Here is an 18,745-nt window from a genome sequence, read left to right as displayed (position 1 = left end):
TGACCCTTCTTTTTGAAGACCTCTGCAATTTGCTGGAGAATGAAAGGTGAGTGCTACCATCAGTCCTGTGCCATGCCAACAGTAAAGTATCCTGACACCATTCATGTGTGGGGTCGCTTCTCAGCCAAGGGAGTGGTCACTCACAATTTTGTCTAAGAACACAGCCATGAATAAAGAATGTTACCAAAACATCCACCAAGAGCAACTTCTCCCAAGCATCCAAGAACAGTTTGGTGAAGAACAATGCCTTTTCCAGCATGATGGAGTACCTTGCCATAAGGCTAAAGTGATAACTAAGTGGCTCGGGGAGCAAAACATCAAAATTTGGGTCCATGGCTAGGAAACTCCCCAGACCTTAATCCCATTGAGAACTTGTGGTCAATCCTCAAGAGGCGGGTGGACAAACAAAAACCCACAAATTCTGACAAACTCCAAGCATTGATTAGTAAAGAATGGGCGGCCATCAGTCAGTATGTGGCCCAGAAGTTGATTGACAGCATGGCAGGGCGAATTGCAGAGGTCTTGAAAAATAAGGGACAACACTACAAATATTGACTCTTTGCATAAACTTAATGTAATTGCCTCTGACACTTATGAAATGCTTGTAATTTTACTTTAGTATACCATAGTAACATATGACAAAAAGGTCTAAAAACACTAAAGCAGCAAACTGTGAAAACCAATACTCGTCTATCTCAAAACTTTTGGCCATGGCTGTACACATGGTGAAGGCATCAAGTTTGTGATTTATACAGTACTTAGTTCTCATGAATAATAGTTTATCAGTTCACTAAAGACTGGTACACACTAGACGATATGTTGTCCGATCCGATGACCTATCTCCCACATCGGGCAGTGTGTACCTGCTATGTTGCTGACGATGAGCCCTCCCGCATCCAGCATACATATCCGACGGGCGTTATAGTCAGCGTGGGCCATGCTGCCGATTGCAGCATGGCCGATTGCAGCATGGCCCCTGCTGTCGTTCCATCTCTGCTGGCATTGGCAAGTTTGTACACACTTGCCGATGCCGGGATCTGCCATGGACGACATCATGCTGGGTACACACCATTAAGTGTGTACCCAGCATAAGAATAGGTATTTTATCAAAGTCATGTCACTAATTCCTACCAGATTAATTGGCTGTATACCAAACCACCTCTCAAAATGAATGCCCCACAAGTGTGTATGTGGCAGCTTCTCCTTTTAAGTGCAAACCAAAGTCACCCCTGCCCCCACGCACTGTTTTCTTTATGCATTTGGAATTTACTTGTCTTTCCACAGCTAATTTCTCCAATGACCGAATCTTGGCAAGACAACTACAGGCTGAGGAATACAAGCGGCAAAGAGCAGCAGAATCTAAAAAAGAGCAGGAGGAGTTCCGAAAATTGCAGGTACTCTTCCTTATAATGATTTTACTTATTATCTTTATGGGGCATTACAAGGGGTCTACAGTGTCTTCCAAAGTACATACATAGATCCAGTGTAAACATAAGATATAAGGTGCATAAAACTTACAATGCAGAACTTGGCAGTATGTAAGCTAATATACGTATGAATGTATATACAGTCATCAAAATCAGCACAGTCTTAACCTGTAGGTTCACAAACACTGTTGGTATGGGGGAGCATATAATGTTTCTTGTAAGGAAAGGTTGAGGACTCTACTTGTGAGATATGACAGACAGACTTGGGTGACAGATGGCTCATTCTGTGTGTGAAGACACAAAAGGGTAGGTTAGGACAAGAGCTGGTAGGCTTTAATAAAGAAATGGGCTTTGAAAGCCTGTTTGTAGCTTTGGAGAGCGTTGGAGTGTCTGAGAGGAAGTGAGTTTCATTGATAGGGCGTTGTACAAGCAAAATCCTGGTGGGGAGTGTCGGTGAAGTAATCAGTTGGGAAGGAAGACAGCAGTTGTAGGCAGAGTGAATTGAGCGGATGGTAGTGTGGAGGATGGTGAGGTTAAAGATGTATAGGAAAGAGGATAGAGTTATAGCTTTGTAGATGGTTTTTAGGAGCTTGAATTGGATTCTGTAGGAAAAGGGAGAGCCATTTTATGACTGGGCTGAGAGGGGTTGACAGAAGCAGATTGATTAATTGACTGAACAGAAAAATTAACTGAATAGCAGAGTTAAGGTTGGATTGGAGTGGGGAGATGCGGAAGTTGGGATGCCAGATAAGAACACTAGTAGCCCATTCTAGAGATGACCAGTGAGGGGATGAGGTTCTTTCTTGCTTCCATTCTGAGAAAGGGTCTGATCGTAGAGAACTAAAGATCAGACTTTTGGGTCAGAATAGATGATGGTGTTAATATATAGTAAAAGGATGGAGATGCGGGTGACTCGGTAGGGTGGGAAGACAATGAGCTCTTACACGTTAAGTTTAAGATAGTGCTGGGACATCCAGGAGGATACACCCCAGCTCATTTATTTGCTCCACCTCTGAATTACGCCTCTTTACCCCTCATTACCTTCTTTCAATGCCATCTACAAGTCTTCTCTCATGTTGCTCCCTCCCTTTGGAACTCGAGGCCTGTTTTCAGAGACTGACTATCTCAGCTGCGATTTTCGTACTCCACGCAGCAGTGAAAATATGGTAATGTCTGCAAAGATCACCTAAGCATAAAGATGCCCACTGCTGCCTTCTTACCTGCCTGCGACGACTCATACTTGTGTAAATATTGGCAACATCAACATACATCGGCAGCCATCTTACCCTTGCGTCAGGTCTGGCCTGCCGCAGCCTTGGTAGCTCTTCTGGAACGCAAAGCTGCATATGCAGTGGCTAATGTGTGCACGCCCATGCAACGCCATTTAAACGGATAATCACGCATATGTTTCTAAGACCCCCCTACCTTTGCGATGGATGCCTAGCGCATGCATAATGGCAAGGAACCGCTTGATTGAATATGTATTTGCCTTTGCAATCTTTAAAATCATCTTCACTCTTGCCTCTCCTGTTAGGCTTCTCTCAATTATTTTTTCGACTTTGTCCACCGGTGTCCATTATTGTTTCTACTCTCTCCACTCTATCCCACTGAACCTTTGGTTTCCTCTTGTGCCTCTTCCTTCTAAATTGTAAACTGTCACGAGCAGGACCCTCTTTACCTAACATCTCATGTCCATGTCTGCACCCTCTTTTCTACTACTAATTCATTTTTATCTTAGTGAGTGTTCTTCTGTTGTGTTCAGCTTGTATGTATGGATTGCGTACTTGTTCTGTGCTACTTGTCATTGTACCAGTGAGTATCATAGTTGCATTTGTCCTACAGGTCTTATTTTGCTTAATTTGTACTCCCGAACTTGTATTCTGTACAGCACTTATCTCAAAGAAACCAGAATATCCCACACAAGAATAATAACCACTGTTATATTTCACATCTAAAAGTAAAACCAGCAATAGGTACCATATATATCATATCTTATATCATAGTTTTATCATAAGATAAATTTTATATGCTGGAGGTGCTCCCTGGAATAGAGTAACTAGAACTCAAAAACTAACAATAATTGGAAAAACCAATCATCAGTATAGTGATTCCTTCGTGGGGCACTCTTTTGTACATAAATGATTTGTTAGTATAATTAAAAATTAGCTTTTAATATATTTCCAACAAAAGAATAGGGATTTGTTGTGCTCATTTATAAAATATCTAATCGAGGTCCCTTAGCAATTAATCTCATGAACTTACAAAAATATATCTATTATAAGAATTGGCATAAAGTATGTGGTGACTATGCTTGTTTGAATTCATATGCTCATATAGCTCCTGATGGGTACATAATATATTATAATAGCAGGGTCAGGTACAGTTTTTATGACATATAAAAATTGTAAATAATAATTGGAAATAACTCATAAAGTACCTGGTCCCCTCTGCTGTCCAGGGTCTTCTATGAACGAACACCTGGATGAGAGAGGGATCAGGAATAACTCCGATAGAAAATAAAGGGAGAGGTGGGGGACACCGATCCGTACGTGGTGTTAGGCAGTGTCTGTTGCTGAAAGCATTGCAGAAATCTGAATGCACCACCGGACCAGGTCACGACCCACCCGAAGAAGAGTACCTGAGTTAAAATGACCGAAGGATTGTGCCTGACACCCTGCTACCGTGCTGCTCCCTCCTGCAGTGAGGAGTGACTGACTGGACACGTGTTTCACCACAACGGGCTTGTTCGCCATACAGCCTTGCCTAACACCACGTACGGAACGGTATCCCCCACCTCTCCCTTTTTTTTCTATCGGAGTTATTCCTGATCCCTCATCCAGGTGTTCGCTCATACAAGACCCTGGACAGCAGAGGGTACCAGGTACTTGTACGTACTTACTATTTAAATTTCTATGGGGTTATGTGACACAACATGATATTATCTGCCTATAGTATTTTATAATATTTAAGTATGTCATCCGGGATTGCTATCCTGATATAAATCAGTATCAGGTCATCTGGGTTATTTACGCCTACAGGGTGGTCTTTGCTCTCCCCTTTTTTCAGAGTACTTTGCTAGCATTTCATGTGTATATTTATATATTTTTGGTTACATTGAGGTAGTATAGGATTAAATAATATGTTGCAAGCCAGGGAACATTTGCAAATGTGTTTGTGTTTGGCCATACATGGTATATGAATTTGGGATGATACTCAGCAGACACGCTATTATCACACTCCATGTATAGATTTATCTCAAATGACCGAGTGGTTATTATTACATACAGGTCTAATTTATGAGTTATTTCCAATTATTATTTACAATTTTTATGTCATACGAACTGTACCTGACCCTGCTATTATAATATATTATGTACCCATCAGGAGCTATATGAGCATATGAATTCAAATAAGCATAGTCACCACATACTTTATGCTAATTCTTATAATAGATATATTTTTATAAGTTCATGAGATTAATTGCTAAGGGAGCTCGATTAGATATTTTATAAATGAGCACAACGAATCCCTATTCTTTTATTGGAAATATATTAAAAGCTAATTTTTAATTATACTAACAAATCATTTATGTACAAAAGAGTGCCCCACGAAGGAATCGCTATACTGATGATTGGTTTTTCCGTTTATTGCTAGTTTTTGAGTTCTGTACAGCACTGCAGAATTTCTGGCACCTTACAACTAAATGATGATGACAATTAATGCAAAATCACTATATGACACGGTACAGATGTGATGTAACCCATAGCAAGTAATCTGTTTTAGAACTGTATAGTTGCACTAGGCTTATGTCGGCAGATGTCTTTTTTTTTTTTCTTTCTGTTCTACTGAAGTACAGTATTGCAAGTGCACAATTTTACTGAATTAAGCCTGAATGTTCAATGCTGAAATTGAAACAAAGTGTCCTGTACACACACCTGCTTACCACCAGACACACAGGCTTCCATCTTTGTGCTAGATCTTGGCTCTCTTTTTATGCATAATTAATCATTTATGTGCAATAGTAAGCAGAAAGTAAGTGCATGGGAGAGGTCCCTGACATTACTGATAATGCCTATAATTACTATTATCTGTAATTTAAAGTTCAGTACATATATTCAGCATGTCAAAACAATTTTTATATATTTTTATTTTAATATTTTTTTAAGCAGATGTCTGTGTAAAAAGCAGTTTTAAAAAACAAAACAAAACATTATTTTCACTCTTCCATTTCTAACTAAATCTTTGTATGTAATAGTTACTTATGTGTAATATATATATTATGTGTGTATATGTATTTGTGCACTCACCAATTAGAATTGTGAACTCCCACACCAAGTACATGATTTCTAAGGCGGTAACTATTTTACTTTTATGATATCACAATGTTAGTATTGCAGCTATCATGCAGATGTTTTTAAATCCATCGTACGTATTCTGGCATGATAATTGTAATAGCGAGTGACCTATTTTATTTCAGCTGGGATCACTTACAGCCTATCATTTGATATCTAGTAAGAGGTCAAAGAATGTTAGTGATGCTCATGAAGAGTCTAAGAACTGCTACAAGCCTGTCCTCTTACAGTGAAATATATTACTGTGTAATCAACCATCATTTTCATGCTACAGATTTCATTTGCTGCATGGTTGTTTCCTGCTTTGAACTTAACCATACGGTGCACTTATTAAGACACTAATGCTCATCCGATGATGCTTAATGCCTTCAAAATATTTGCAGTAGATTGTGTTATTTTAGTGAGATAAGGCTAGGAAATGTCCACATTGAGTAGGTTCTAAAGGAAAAACCTTCGCGTATGTAATTCAATGGAATATTCCATTTCCAAAAAACCCTTTATCTTGCAAAGCAGCTGATCAAGAATTGCAGATTAGCAACAGTATATTATTCTTCTACAAAAATATTCTTGTCATTGTATTTGTCAATATGTTAAACCATACCTTAGCACCATTGTGATAATTATTTTTGAAACTTTTTCCAACCAGAGACAATTTGGTTTAGATAACTCTGGAGGCTATCGTCAGCAATCCATGCAAAATCTAGAAAGGGCAGTTGCAAGGGGACGAGTCCAGCCTATGGAATTTCACCGGCATAAAGTACAAATGATGGAATCTTTAGCTACAGGAGTAGACGATGGTAGAACAAGGACATCAGGTTGGTACTTTTCCTTATTATGACATTCAATGTTGGGGAACAACCTACAGTATACTCTGAACATTTTGACCATTTGATGGCATTTCCCAATGAAAAACCCTGTGCTTTCCACAGTACACAATGCAATAATTGACTCAGCGAAATGATCAGTATTCTGTTCACTGGCACAGTATATAGGCTTAGGGCCTTGTTCAGAGACAAACGCTAATCACGTCGCCGCAAGCGTTGCATTGGTTGCATAACTGACCTTCTGAGCAACCCTATGGTTTCTCAGATTGTCTACAAGAAATGCATGAAGGTTATGTTCTGCTCCTAGAGTAATTAAATATGTTTCGATGAATTACAAACTAGTGATGGATAAAGTACCCATGTGTGGACAGAAAAATACTGGGTCATTTCACATCAAATCAACAGAATTCTAAAAAATTCTACCTTACATGCTCTAATTTCAATTACATTTTCTATAATAAATCTTGCCATGGGTATAAAGAGAACCCCCAAATCTTAGGCTGATAAGTACACTGATTTTGAAGTTATGCCCCCTTTAAAGCTGCAATTGTTTTATGAAAAATTTGCTAATTGTTTTTGAAATTGCACTTCATGCTCACCTAATTAAGCTAGAGATATTGATACAAGCAGCCAAAGGTGCGGCACACCAAAACCTTTTTTAAAAAAGGGCCTTAAATCACCGTTTTTTTTTTAATTTAATGCCAACATTTCAGGGCGCAATGCCCATCTATAACCTTGATAAAAGGGCATTGCGCCCTAAAATGTTGGCCGCCTATACTTTTTGCTCAGATATATATATATATATATATATATATATATATATATATATATATATATATAATATATATTCTTGCACAGTCTGCCGGCGCTCAATCTGAGCAACTTGATCCGGTGCACCTGATAAACAAAAATGTAATCCAGCAGAAGAAAGGGCACCCAGAGACAGCAATAGATACAAAAATTTAAAATTTAAACTTTCTCAAAAAGCCAATTTTTTTTTTTTTTTTTTTCTTTTTTTTACATTTTTGAAAGTTTTATACTGTTAATAAATCTCCAAAGTATTTTGGGGTCACTTGCTATAAGAATTTTTTCATTTTTGAGTGATTCATGAAAATTATTTATTGAGACACATTTGATAAAATCAACAAAACAATATTTTTTTTTTCTAGTTCACTTCATTAGAGGAATGCACGTTCCTCTTCAGGTGTGTTTGGGGGACAAGGCTCTACAGACAGCGCCCTCCCCCACTTCCGCACAGGTGCATGACCTTAAGTGGAAAGATACTCCATGTGGAAGGACACTTCAATTGTGTTGAATAGGCCCGCCTTTTACATTTCTCTGGACAACTACAAATGGTCCAGGGACAGGTTAGGTTTGGGCAGGCTTTAACTAATGAATAGAAGTCCCTAAGTTACTAAATTAAGCCCACCCTAAGTGTTTAATTACAGTGGAATATCAGACTGGGAGAATGTGTGCTGGGAGCAGGGAGGAACAGCAACTTGGAGAAGGGGTGCTGGGAGGGAGAGACACAGCAGACTGGGAGCAACACTACTCACAAGAAGCCTCAGGACCTGATTCAGACCAGCTCGCTAGGATGCGTTCACTCGTAACGCCCTTTCAGAGGCGTGCATAATTTAGAGACCGCCTCATAGTACACTTCACCTGGCTGGTTTTTACACTGAAGTGCTTGCAGTAGGTTATGGTCTACCACAAGCTTTGCGATCGCATCCGATGGTAACATAGAAACATAGAATTTGACGGCAGATAAGAACCACTTGGCTCATCTAGTCTGCCCCATTTTTAAACATATTGTTACCTCAACCCTTATTAATCCTTACTTCTTCTGAAGGATATCCTTATGTTTATCCCATGCATGTTTAAATTGCTCTACTGTCTGATGGTAGGCTATTCCACTTGTCTACTACCCTTTCTTTGAAGTAATTTTTTTCCTCAAATTTCCCCTGAACCTACCACCCTCCAGTTTCAGAACATGTCCTCTTGTTCTAATACTTCTCTTTCTTTGAAGAATGTCTCCTTTCTTTACCTTGTTAAAACCCTTATATATTTGAACGTTTCTATCATGTCCCCCCTTTCCCTTCTCTGCTCCAAACTATACATAATAAGATCTTTTAGTCTTTCCTGGTACGTTTTGTGGTGTAGACCTTGCACCATTTTAGTTGCCCTTCTTGTCTCTAATGTATTAATATCCTTCTGGAGATATGGCCTCCAGAACTGAATACAGTATTCAAGATGAGGACGTACCAATGACCTATACAGTGGTATTATCACTTCTTTCTTTCTACTACTGATTCCTCTCCCTGTGCAACCAAGCATCTGACTTGCCTTCCTCATTGCTTTGTTACACTGTTTGCTTGCCTTTAAGTGACCTGAAATTGTGACTCCTAGATCCCTTTCCTCTTCAGTAGTTTTGCAGTATAGTGCCATTAATACTGTATTTAGCCTTTTGGATTTTTGAGACCCAAGTACATGATCTTGCATTTTTTGGCATTAAACTGTAGATGCCACGTTCTTGACCATTCCTCTAGTCTACCTAGATCATCAATAATTTGTTTTACCCCTTCTGGTGTGTAACCCTGTTGCATACCTTTTTGTGTCATCTGCAAAAAGGCATAGTTTCCATTCAATACCATTTGCAATGTCACAAATAAAGATATTAAAAAGCACTGGTCCAAGTACAGATCCCTGAGATACTCCACTGGTAACATTTCCCTCTTGAGACTGCACTCCGATGGCTCGCGTATTTGCCTTTTTTTGTTTTGCCAAGACCCCATGGATTGCCTACATGGAACGAAGAGGACCCGAACTTCGCATAGGAGATGGTGAGTATGGATATTTTTTATTTTTTTTTACAGGTACCCTATGGATTCTACTTAGAGAAGAGGACGGATGGGCTACAGGGATACATAGGTGAGTATGTGAGATAATGTGTGTGTATGTATGTTTAATAAACTTTTACTTTGTACGGTGTGTGTTTGTGTGTATCCTGTGTTTATTTTAATATTGCTTTTGCTGTGGAACTACAGGTACCAGTGGGGCCATAATGCCCCGCATGCTGGTACTTGTGGTTCCCCAAGTACCAGCATGCGGGGGAGGCTTGCTGGGATCTGCAGTACCACAGTAAAAGACAATATTTTCAACACTTTCAAATGCACTACACTACACAATTAACTCTGCTTCCACCGAGATAGCCCCGGGCTATCAGACTAGGTCCTTTATTGGGGTGGACCCATGGCTGTGGCATTAGCCCCCCACTAGAAAGTTTGGTTCTGGTGAATACAGGGGGACCATACTCATTTTTATTCCCCTGTATTACCAGGACCAGGTCATAGCCCAGTGCTGGTTGCGCAAAATACGGGGCACCCCTACATCATTTGTCCCCTGTATTTTGGAAACTAGAGCTGGTTCTCACTAGCCTGGTGCTGTTTGTGCTTAAATATGGGGGACCCCTACATCGTTTGTCCCCCATATTGTGCACAACTAGCACTGGGCTACTAAAGCCCGGGGCTGGTTGTTCATTTTCTTTGGGGGGGGGGGGGGGGTCTCACACCTTTTTGATTTTTTATTTCATATAGGCTTTCATTTATTTATATTATTTTTTTAAACACCGCAGGACAGACGGCTCTCACTGATCCATCTGTACATCTGTGTTTATTTTTTTACAGACTGATGCTTTCATCACAGATATCCCTGATCCGTGCAAGCATCTGTCTGCTATCCTGCACGATCTAAAGATCGGCAAATCTTTAGATTGTGCAAGATAGATCTTGTGACACATCGTGCAGCTTTTGCTCCACATCATATTCTGGAGCTGCCGGGGAGAGTTCAAGGAAAATTGCTCACAATATCTTATCGTGAGCACATCGTCTAGTGTGTAGGCACCTTCAGTAAGCACAAGTGCTGACGATAACTGCGTTTTGTCGTTTGCATTCATATAGGACACTTATATTGCAGCTGGTACTCTGGAAAAAATGGAATTTACAGAGCACTTATTTATTTGCTTTTTTTTGTTCAGCAGTACGTAGGATAATGAAACAAATTGTTTTTAATAACCCAAAAGGTATGTCATCAGCTAGTTATTGTATAGTAACCATTGCTGAATGTACTTCTGGAAAATCATTCCTTCTGAATAAATTGTGTGACCTGACTATACCATTGTTGGGTGAACTGGATCATGTACCAATATACCCCAATCCATTGTATTTCAGCACTGGTTGGGTTTAAGTGACATCAATACTATGTTACAGAATGGTAACTCACCTGTAGAATGCAAAGACACTTGTTTCCATTGTGGTTTCCTAATTATTTGTTTCTGCTATTGTTTAAAAAGGAGTTCTGGAAGCTTTACACCATTATTATAATATTGCTGCTCCTGAAGTGCGTCGCGTCTGGCTTTCCTCTCCTTTGGACCACTACAGCAATTCGGCAGGAGACAGAGGATGGGGTTGTGGCTTCCGAAATTTTCAAATGCTTCTTTCTTCCGTTTTGATGAGCGACTCTTACAGGCATTGCTTGCAAGGTATTTCTTTACTTAAACATTGCTATAATGGAATGAACAGTACTAATAAGAAAAATCAGTATACATTTATATTATGTGATATCCTAGGAGATTACTCATGCCACACTGTAGATCAGGTCTGGTCATATCCCGGTCAACAGGTTTTTTTTTTTTTTTAAAAAGTTCTTATGCTCTATCTGTCCTCCCTCCACCCCTAGCAGAAATTTTTGTGACACCCTCCCGCATTGCAGTAACAGGAAAGCATTAAAGTGGCTAGAGAGTCATAGATATGATGTACAATGTCATAACATGCTATATTTTTACAGTAATTACATTATCCTGGTTCTGAGTTGAATGTAAAGCAAAAAAAAAGCAAGTAGCTTTGCTCCTTGGTAAAACCATGTGCAGATGGGGCAGATTTCAAATGTGCAGAGAGATTTAGATTTGAGAGGGGCCTGTCCAAACTGAAATCAAAATTTGCTGTGTAACAATAATGCTGCCCAGCATTTGTGGGCTACATGCAGAAGCAGCCAGTATTTACCCTGCATACAAAAAAAAAGCAAATGTATTTTTCCCCATGGCATTGTAAATTGTTTCAGGTGCAAAGTTACTTATTTGTTTTTGCCTTCATCACAACCATCGCCTAGTTATGTTAATGAGTGAGTCACCGCGATTACCAGCAGTACGAAAGTGTTCCATTCAACATGCAGAAAAATAAAATGAGGTTTTATAGCTTCATTACCAACCAATTGATTTACTCATATAATACGGTTTGCTTTCTAAATGTACAATTTACTTATCTTTTAACTGAACTCAGGTAGGGGAACCTTGTGGCAACTGGATTTGGAGGCATTGGTAATAGTTGGGTCAAAACAAAGGGGTTATGAAGCTTGCACCATAGCATATGTAATAGGGTTCGCACTTATGCACTATAGTGTGTCTTTTATGCTCTATAGGTAGTGAGGGATTTATTTTCACAAAATTACTGGGTCCCACAGGACGTGCTGCTCCAGTTGGGGATGTTTCTCTTTTCATATCCGATCATTAACAGTGTGGTGCACAGAGCAGCAAATGTAGAGTATAGGCGGAGGAGAAGACTCCCACACATGTCAAGTGCTAGGGGCAGTGCGAGAGTGTCAAGTGATAGTTACAGTATAGTGTGGGGTTGTCAGACAGTATTTAGTTACAGTGAGCTTGCTGTTGCCCCTCATTCTTTGCAGACGTTTGATGTCTTGGGAGATCATGATTTCATCCTGTGTGCGTATCTGGGAAATGTGCTCCACAGAATGAGGGGACAGGGAGGCAGAACTAGGATCAGAATGAGCTTCTGAGCATGGAGGACGAGGGTAGGACAAGACTGCAGCAAGTTCAAAACCAGGTAACCCAATGAGGAGGCAGACTTTTCGCATCGGCGGAAAGTCTTTGCAATTGAATACGGGGAAAAGTTCTCGCCTGGCGAAATGACATCACCAGCGAGAACTTTTCGCCGATCTCGACTTTCGTCGGCAATTGAATACGGCCCTAAGACGCATTTTCAGGCGAAAAAGATGCTTGGCACAAGCCTGGGACCTGGGGGCTCAATCACTCCAGGCATCTCGTGCTGCATGGCGTACTGAGGCTAGGTGTATGAGGACACTATGTAATGTGACTTCCTGATTGCTGTTATCTATTTTCACACAAGAGAACATGTAAACGGAAGCTAGTTATAATGGGTGTTATAATGGGAAAATCTGATGGCATGAAAGGGACATGTGGAAGACATGTCATAAAAGTGGAATGTGGGGATGTCTGAGGGACATTCAATGGGCATATGGAGAGGTAAAATTATTATCATATCCTAACTCACTTTTCCACGTCCTTTGCTCGCGAACGGGTCTGAATGACCCCCTTAGGGCTCGATTCAGACCCGCTCGCTAGATGCGTTCGCACGCAGCCAGCGTATGCAAATACAGCAAGGCAGGCGATCGCGCGGCAAGGCATTAGCACGCCCTCTACGTCTTGGCATGCGATCGCTATGTGTATGCAGACGCCCACCAGCCTGTCTTAAAATGCCCACTTGCGCACGTCATCTCCAGGATGTGTATGCAGCCATCGGTACCGTCGGATGCATACGCACCACTTGTGGTTGACCATACCCTACCGGAAGCACTGCGAGCGCTTCAGTGTGAAATTCAGCTAAGTGACGTGTACTATGATGCTGCGTCTTTATTATGCACGCCTCTGAAATGGCGTTTAGAAGCTCAGGCACACCTGCATTCGCACCTCCACTTCCCCATTTCTAGCGGCCAGCCCCTGTCGCCACCCATAAACAGCTTCTCCTGTCACTCACTCTGCTGGGCTGTCTATGCGCAGCGAGCAAACGCTTCCTGATCGCTCGGACTGGTTCGCGCATTGCGATGCATACCAGAAAGCAAACATTGGCTGGCTGCGTGCGAACGCATCCTAGCGCGCTGGTCTGAATCGGGCCCTTAGTGTGATCACTGTTTCAACACCTCAGCGTTTCAAGTGTAGACAAATGTCAGCACAAAGTGCTTAAGGGGAATCAAGCAAGTATAGAAGTTCTTTAGAGACTGTGTAGCACAGTAAAAGCATGAAGTGATAAATTAATAATATATTCTTTTTACATTGTTTTTATTACTCAAGAGTATAGGCATATTCCTTGTATACCGAAAATTCAGGCTTTAATTGAGGATGCCTGGAAAGAAGGATTTGATCCTCAGGGGGCTTCTCACTTCAGGGGCAAATTGCAGGGTACCAAGGCTTGGATTGGCGCGTCTGAAATTTACTGCCTACTAACATCTCTGAAGATAAAGTAAGTAAAACAATGTTTAAATAGATGACAGCTATCTCACTGTCTGACATGCATTAGGCGTGATTCATTGCAAGTACTGTATTTATCCCCAGATTTACAGAAAATATGTATTTTCTTTGTTATCCTTTTATTATTAATATATTTTGTATAGATGTCGTATTCTTGATTTTCACAAGCCAAGCAGTCCATCTGGAACACACCCTCTCTTGTTTGATTGGGTTTTGAACTATTATGCATCTGATGCTAGTGAAACTGGAGGCAAAATATTGTGTTCTTCCAAGCCTGCCATTTACCTTCAGCACCAAGGTAAGGTACATCCCATTCTACTTTTACATCTCTGACCCTTTCTTATCAATCTTGTTTTACTGTATTCCAAAAATAAACATTTTGTTCTAACATGGGTAAGGGTGTGTTTAGAACTCGTTCAATTCAAAAGTCAAAACTAATCACACATTTGAAAAACACTATAAGCTGGGAGACCTAGACTGAACAGACATTTTTATAAAAAAAACAAAATGGAAGACAAAAGTCCATAACATATGCTCATCAGAGGACCCTTTGTAAAATAAGGGTAGTTAACCTGTCTGTCAAATGATTTGACTTGTGTTTAGGACCAGTTTTTTTTTGTGTTTATTTATTTAGCGTACAGAACTCCCTAATCTTTAACGATTGTTCATCCACTAGTAAATATTAGTAGCAGTAGTGGGTATAGTGACACATGAAACAATAGTATTACTTGTTTGCATACTTCTTACTAGCATTTAGTGCCATTGGAGACGAGGTCAAAGACGCAGTTTGTTTTTTGTTCCCGTACTCCACCGGCAGCTCCTCAAACATGAGACAAAATGTTTCCTGTATCTTTTGGTATGGACACCTCCTGCTTAACATGACAATGCTATATGTAGCGCACCAGAAAGGCAGAATCCCATTCAGATGTTGCCTTGCACATGTAGCGATAGCCCAGAATATACATCATCCAGGGTATTGTGTACACGGAAAGCAGCATAAATTTGCACTTGTGTTTGGTAGACTCGGGATTTAAGCCTACCAGTGTGCCGTATGTTTCATAAATTAATGGAAATGTTAATTAATGTAAATTATACACAGTCGTGTCACATTACCACCTCCTACATTTGTTGTCGGCAGCACGTAACCCATGTGCCGTGCGCTGGCTTGATTGGTATATAAGGTGTGCTATAGGATGTCTGCACACATCAGTCGTTGCTGTCATGGGTAAAAGGGGCGATTTTATCCGAGTTACTAAAAGGGATTATTGGCTTTCGGGCCAAGGATAGCAGTATTTCTGAGACAGCGCAGTTTGTCAACTGTTTGCGTGTTGCTGTGGTGAAGGTGTATCGTGTCTGGACAATGGGCACCATTGCAAATAACCAACGTGGAAACTGCGGAGCTCCGCGTGCCATTGATGTGAGAGGTGAACGTGGTATGCGAGGGCCAACCGACACGTTACAGTGGAGCAGCTTACCGTCAAAATTAACCTAGGAAGCCACCAGACGTGTGTCTAAAACAACAGTTCAGCTAACCCTGATACGTATGGGGCTCCGAAGCAAACGTATGGACACTGCACCTATGCTAACGAAGGTGCATCGTCTGAAAAGGCTTAAATTTTCATGCCTGTATTGGAATTGGACCTCTGCTGATTGGCAAAGGGTTGCCTTCTCCGATGAGTCAGGTCTTCTGCTTCATCAAACGGATGGACGTTGGCATTTCAGGTGAGAAACACCGGAGAACAAACACCCTGCAACCATTGCTGGAAAAACACAAGCTGGTGGTGGAAACTTTATGGTCTGGGAAATGCTTTCATGGCATTCTCTGGTCCCACTCATCCATGTGGAAGGCACCCTCAACCGATTTGGTTAGGGAGTCCTTGCAGAGCACATACACCAAAACATGCTGATTTGTCTTCACTGAGGCGGATGGGATCTTCCAGAAAGACATGTCCCACGGCTAGAAATGTCCGACAGTGGTTGGACAAGCATGACCAAAACTTCCAAGTACTTCCGTGGCCCCTAATTCCCCTGACTTGAACCCAATTGAGCATCTGTGGGACCACCTTGATCGTTGTGTTCTCACTATGGATACTCCACCACGCACCCTCCAGCATCTGTCGGATACACTGCAATCAGCATGGCTCCAGATACCTGTGCCAACCTACCAGCACCTTATTGAGTCACTCCCAGCCCGTCTAGCTGCTGTCCGTGCTGCACACTGCGGTTACTTTGGCTGTTAGCTGGTGGTCATAATAATGTGACTTGACTGTGTATAATACTATAAAATCTGTGAGAATTGTCCTGTTGCAGCAGGCTACAAAACTGTGTTCTGTGGCTACTACTCAGGATGCCCTGTTGCAGAACATTAAAGGGAGATGGTGATGCTGGCAATCAAATTACTTTTATCCTAATGTAGTGCTGAACGTATGGGGTGATGAAATTCTAGACCTCTTTTGATTTTTGATTGTTGCAGGTCACAGCCGCACAATTGTGGGTATTGAAGAGAGGAAGAACAAATCGTACAGTCTATTAATATTTGACCCTGGATGTCCTTCTGAAGCTATGGAGAGACTGACAAAGCGTAATATAGACAGTGCTGCTCTTAAACATCTCCGTAAATATGTAGGGAGCTTAAAACATAAACAGTACCAGGTTGTGGCAGTAGATGGAGTTTTGCTTCCAGAAGAAAAAGCAGTAAGTATATACTTTTTTTTTTTTTTATTTAACCTTCTATGTTATTATAAGTTTCACAAAATTACCTGTTTTTTGTGTATTTACAGGACTGACACTATTTTTCAAAAACATACCTTTTTAAGTGTGTGTGTGTGTTTATAGTATGCCATTATAGCAGTACAGCTTGTCCTCAGGTGACCAAGACAGCTGGCACTATTTTGAGTAGACCCACAACAGAACAACGCATGTAATATAGCTAACTGTGCAAAAGTTAAAAGCAAGAGTTGTTTATTAACCATTCATGCTTGTTAAATTTTATCCTAGGATGACTTTCACCTTTTTGTACATTTTACGGGTCAGTTGAATTAGGTTCATAGATTATGCCACAGGATGATTACTTATAAAATCCCTTTCAGTACAAAGTTTACACAATACTATGAAAGGAAAAATATTGCTCACATTTAAGAATCCTCAGCTGTTTTTTTAATTTTGGACACGTGCTAGACTCTCTTTACAGCAAATTTAACATCAATGGCAGATACCACCTTGACAACATTCTTATTGTAATATAGAACCTCGGCCCTAATGCCGACATGAAAAATAAATAAATAAGCCTGTATAGATCATAATATTAACAACTATTCACTGTATGTTTGTACTGCTTTCCTGTAATAAATTATATAGATATTGGATGTCACAGAGGAGTTTGACATTGCCACAACTAAATTGGGTGGAAATGTTTTAGAATATATTTTTGGCCAACAGTGTCATTAAGCCGGAATTGAGTGGTACCTGCCACACATGGTTAGCCTTGTATTACTCTAGGGAAACCAGATCTGGGATGGAATATAAATATGAAAACATTGTTCTCTTCTAAAAAAAAAAAAGTTATGATGCAGCCATGAAGAGTAGGTTGTCTTTGTTTTGGCAGCAAAATATCACGAAGTGTGTGTTGTCCACAGATTCTTATCAAATGTACTGTAAATGATCACATTAACACTATTCATGTATGATGCAAAGACTGAATAGTACATATTTAAAAAAAAGTTAATGTGTTTTCTCCATTTGCAGGTTCGTTTACAAATGTCAAAAGTCTTCAGATCTGAGAGGATTCCATGAAGATAACTGGATTACCTACAGCCAAGCAGTATAACCCATTTTGGATCTATATTTAGATTATGGTCTGTGCCTTTTTATATATGTATGATTGTAAAGTTATTCTTGTGTATCTGTGTTTTTCTACAGTTCTAACTTGTTTTTTTCCTATTGTTACATGCATAATAAAATATTAGGACATAGGACAACATATGTCCTGTTTTTGGTATTCTGCATTCTACATTTCCCACTCCGAAGCATCTGCTTAAAATGAGTTTAAGGCCAAAGATGGGAAAATTCTGGCAAAATACATTTTGACATAATTTTACTACTGCCTCTCTGGAAAATCAGGGCACAAATGATTAATATGGTGCCAAAGGGTACCCAAAAAGAAGCCTGAGAGGAAAGGAGTGATTCCAACAACCCCTTAACTGGAACTTTTGCTAATTAATATATCCAGCACTAAATGGATATTAACTCTAGCTAATGGTCTAGAGTGGTGCAATTGTAATATGGGAGTTGTGAATAAACATTACCTTACTAACCATATAGGAGAGATATACATGTGGATCTGTCCAATGAGTTATCACAGCCTTCTAATAAACAAAGGGTCAAACCTTTTTACTTACAATCTATGGGGCCCATTTATCAAAGTGTATTTGAGGTATAATCCCTGAAAACACTCATTTTGGGGGGTTTACCTTAAATACTAAGTATCCCCCGTATGTATTAAGGAGGGACCGCAGCAGGGATCTCCGATACCTGCTGTGATCCCTCCATTACCGCTGGCATCCGCATTCCCCATAAGTTTCTATGGGGCACGTGATGCTGCCAAATCTACCAATATCCGGAATGCGATGCATTCCAGATATTGGCTAACGCCATCTGAAGGTGGCGTTAGCCACTGTAGCCTATGGGCTACACTGCGCGGCTATGGCGGATGTGCATGTGCACCACCCCCTGCACTCGCCGGCAGCTCTCCGGAGACATCGTAGGGACGGCTCCTTTTGGGGCCCTTGTCCCTGCATGTCCCGGGTG

The 18,745-nt window shown here is 40.6% G+C and overlaps 1 protein-coding gene across 4 annotated transcripts in view; it reads left to right on the top strand.

Annotated features, from left to right (window-relative positions):
• ZUP1 (zinc finger containing ubiquitin peptidase 1) overlaps positions 1-17,908 on the top strand; it is a 29,219-nt gene extending 11,311 nt beyond the window's left edge. For all 4 annotated transcript variants that reach the window (XM_088480960.1, XM_088480963.1, XM_088480962.1 and 1 more), the window contains 7 exons: positions 1,285-1,394; positions 6,426-6,594; positions 10,952-11,140; positions 13,763-13,931; positions 14,083-14,237; positions 16,413-16,633; positions 17,684-17,908. In XM_088480960.1, the coding sequence (XP_088337086.1) occupies positions 1,285-1,394; positions 6,426-6,594; positions 10,952-11,140; positions 13,763-13,931; positions 14,083-14,237; positions 16,413-16,633; positions 17,684-17,731 (1,061 nt within the window). In that variant the 3' untranslated portion in view covers positions 17,732-17,908. The remainder of the gene's footprint in view (positions 1-1,284; positions 1,395-6,425; positions 6,595-10,951; positions 11,141-13,762; positions 13,932-14,082; positions 14,238-16,412; positions 16,634-17,683) is intronic.
• The last annotated feature ends 837 nt before the right edge of the window (positions 17,909-18,745 follow it).

This window comes from Taudactylus pleione, unplaced genomic scaffold (genome assembly GCF_031769625.1).
Source record: "Taudactylus pleione unplaced genomic scaffold, aTauple2 ptg000259l, whole genome shotgun sequence".
Classification (NCBI taxonomy): Eukaryota; Metazoa; Chordata; class Amphibia; order Anura; family Myobatrachidae; genus Taudactylus; species Taudactylus pleione.
The sequence above is the reverse complement of the archived record's forward strand: the minus strand, read 5'-3'. Positions and strand labels throughout refer to the sequence as shown.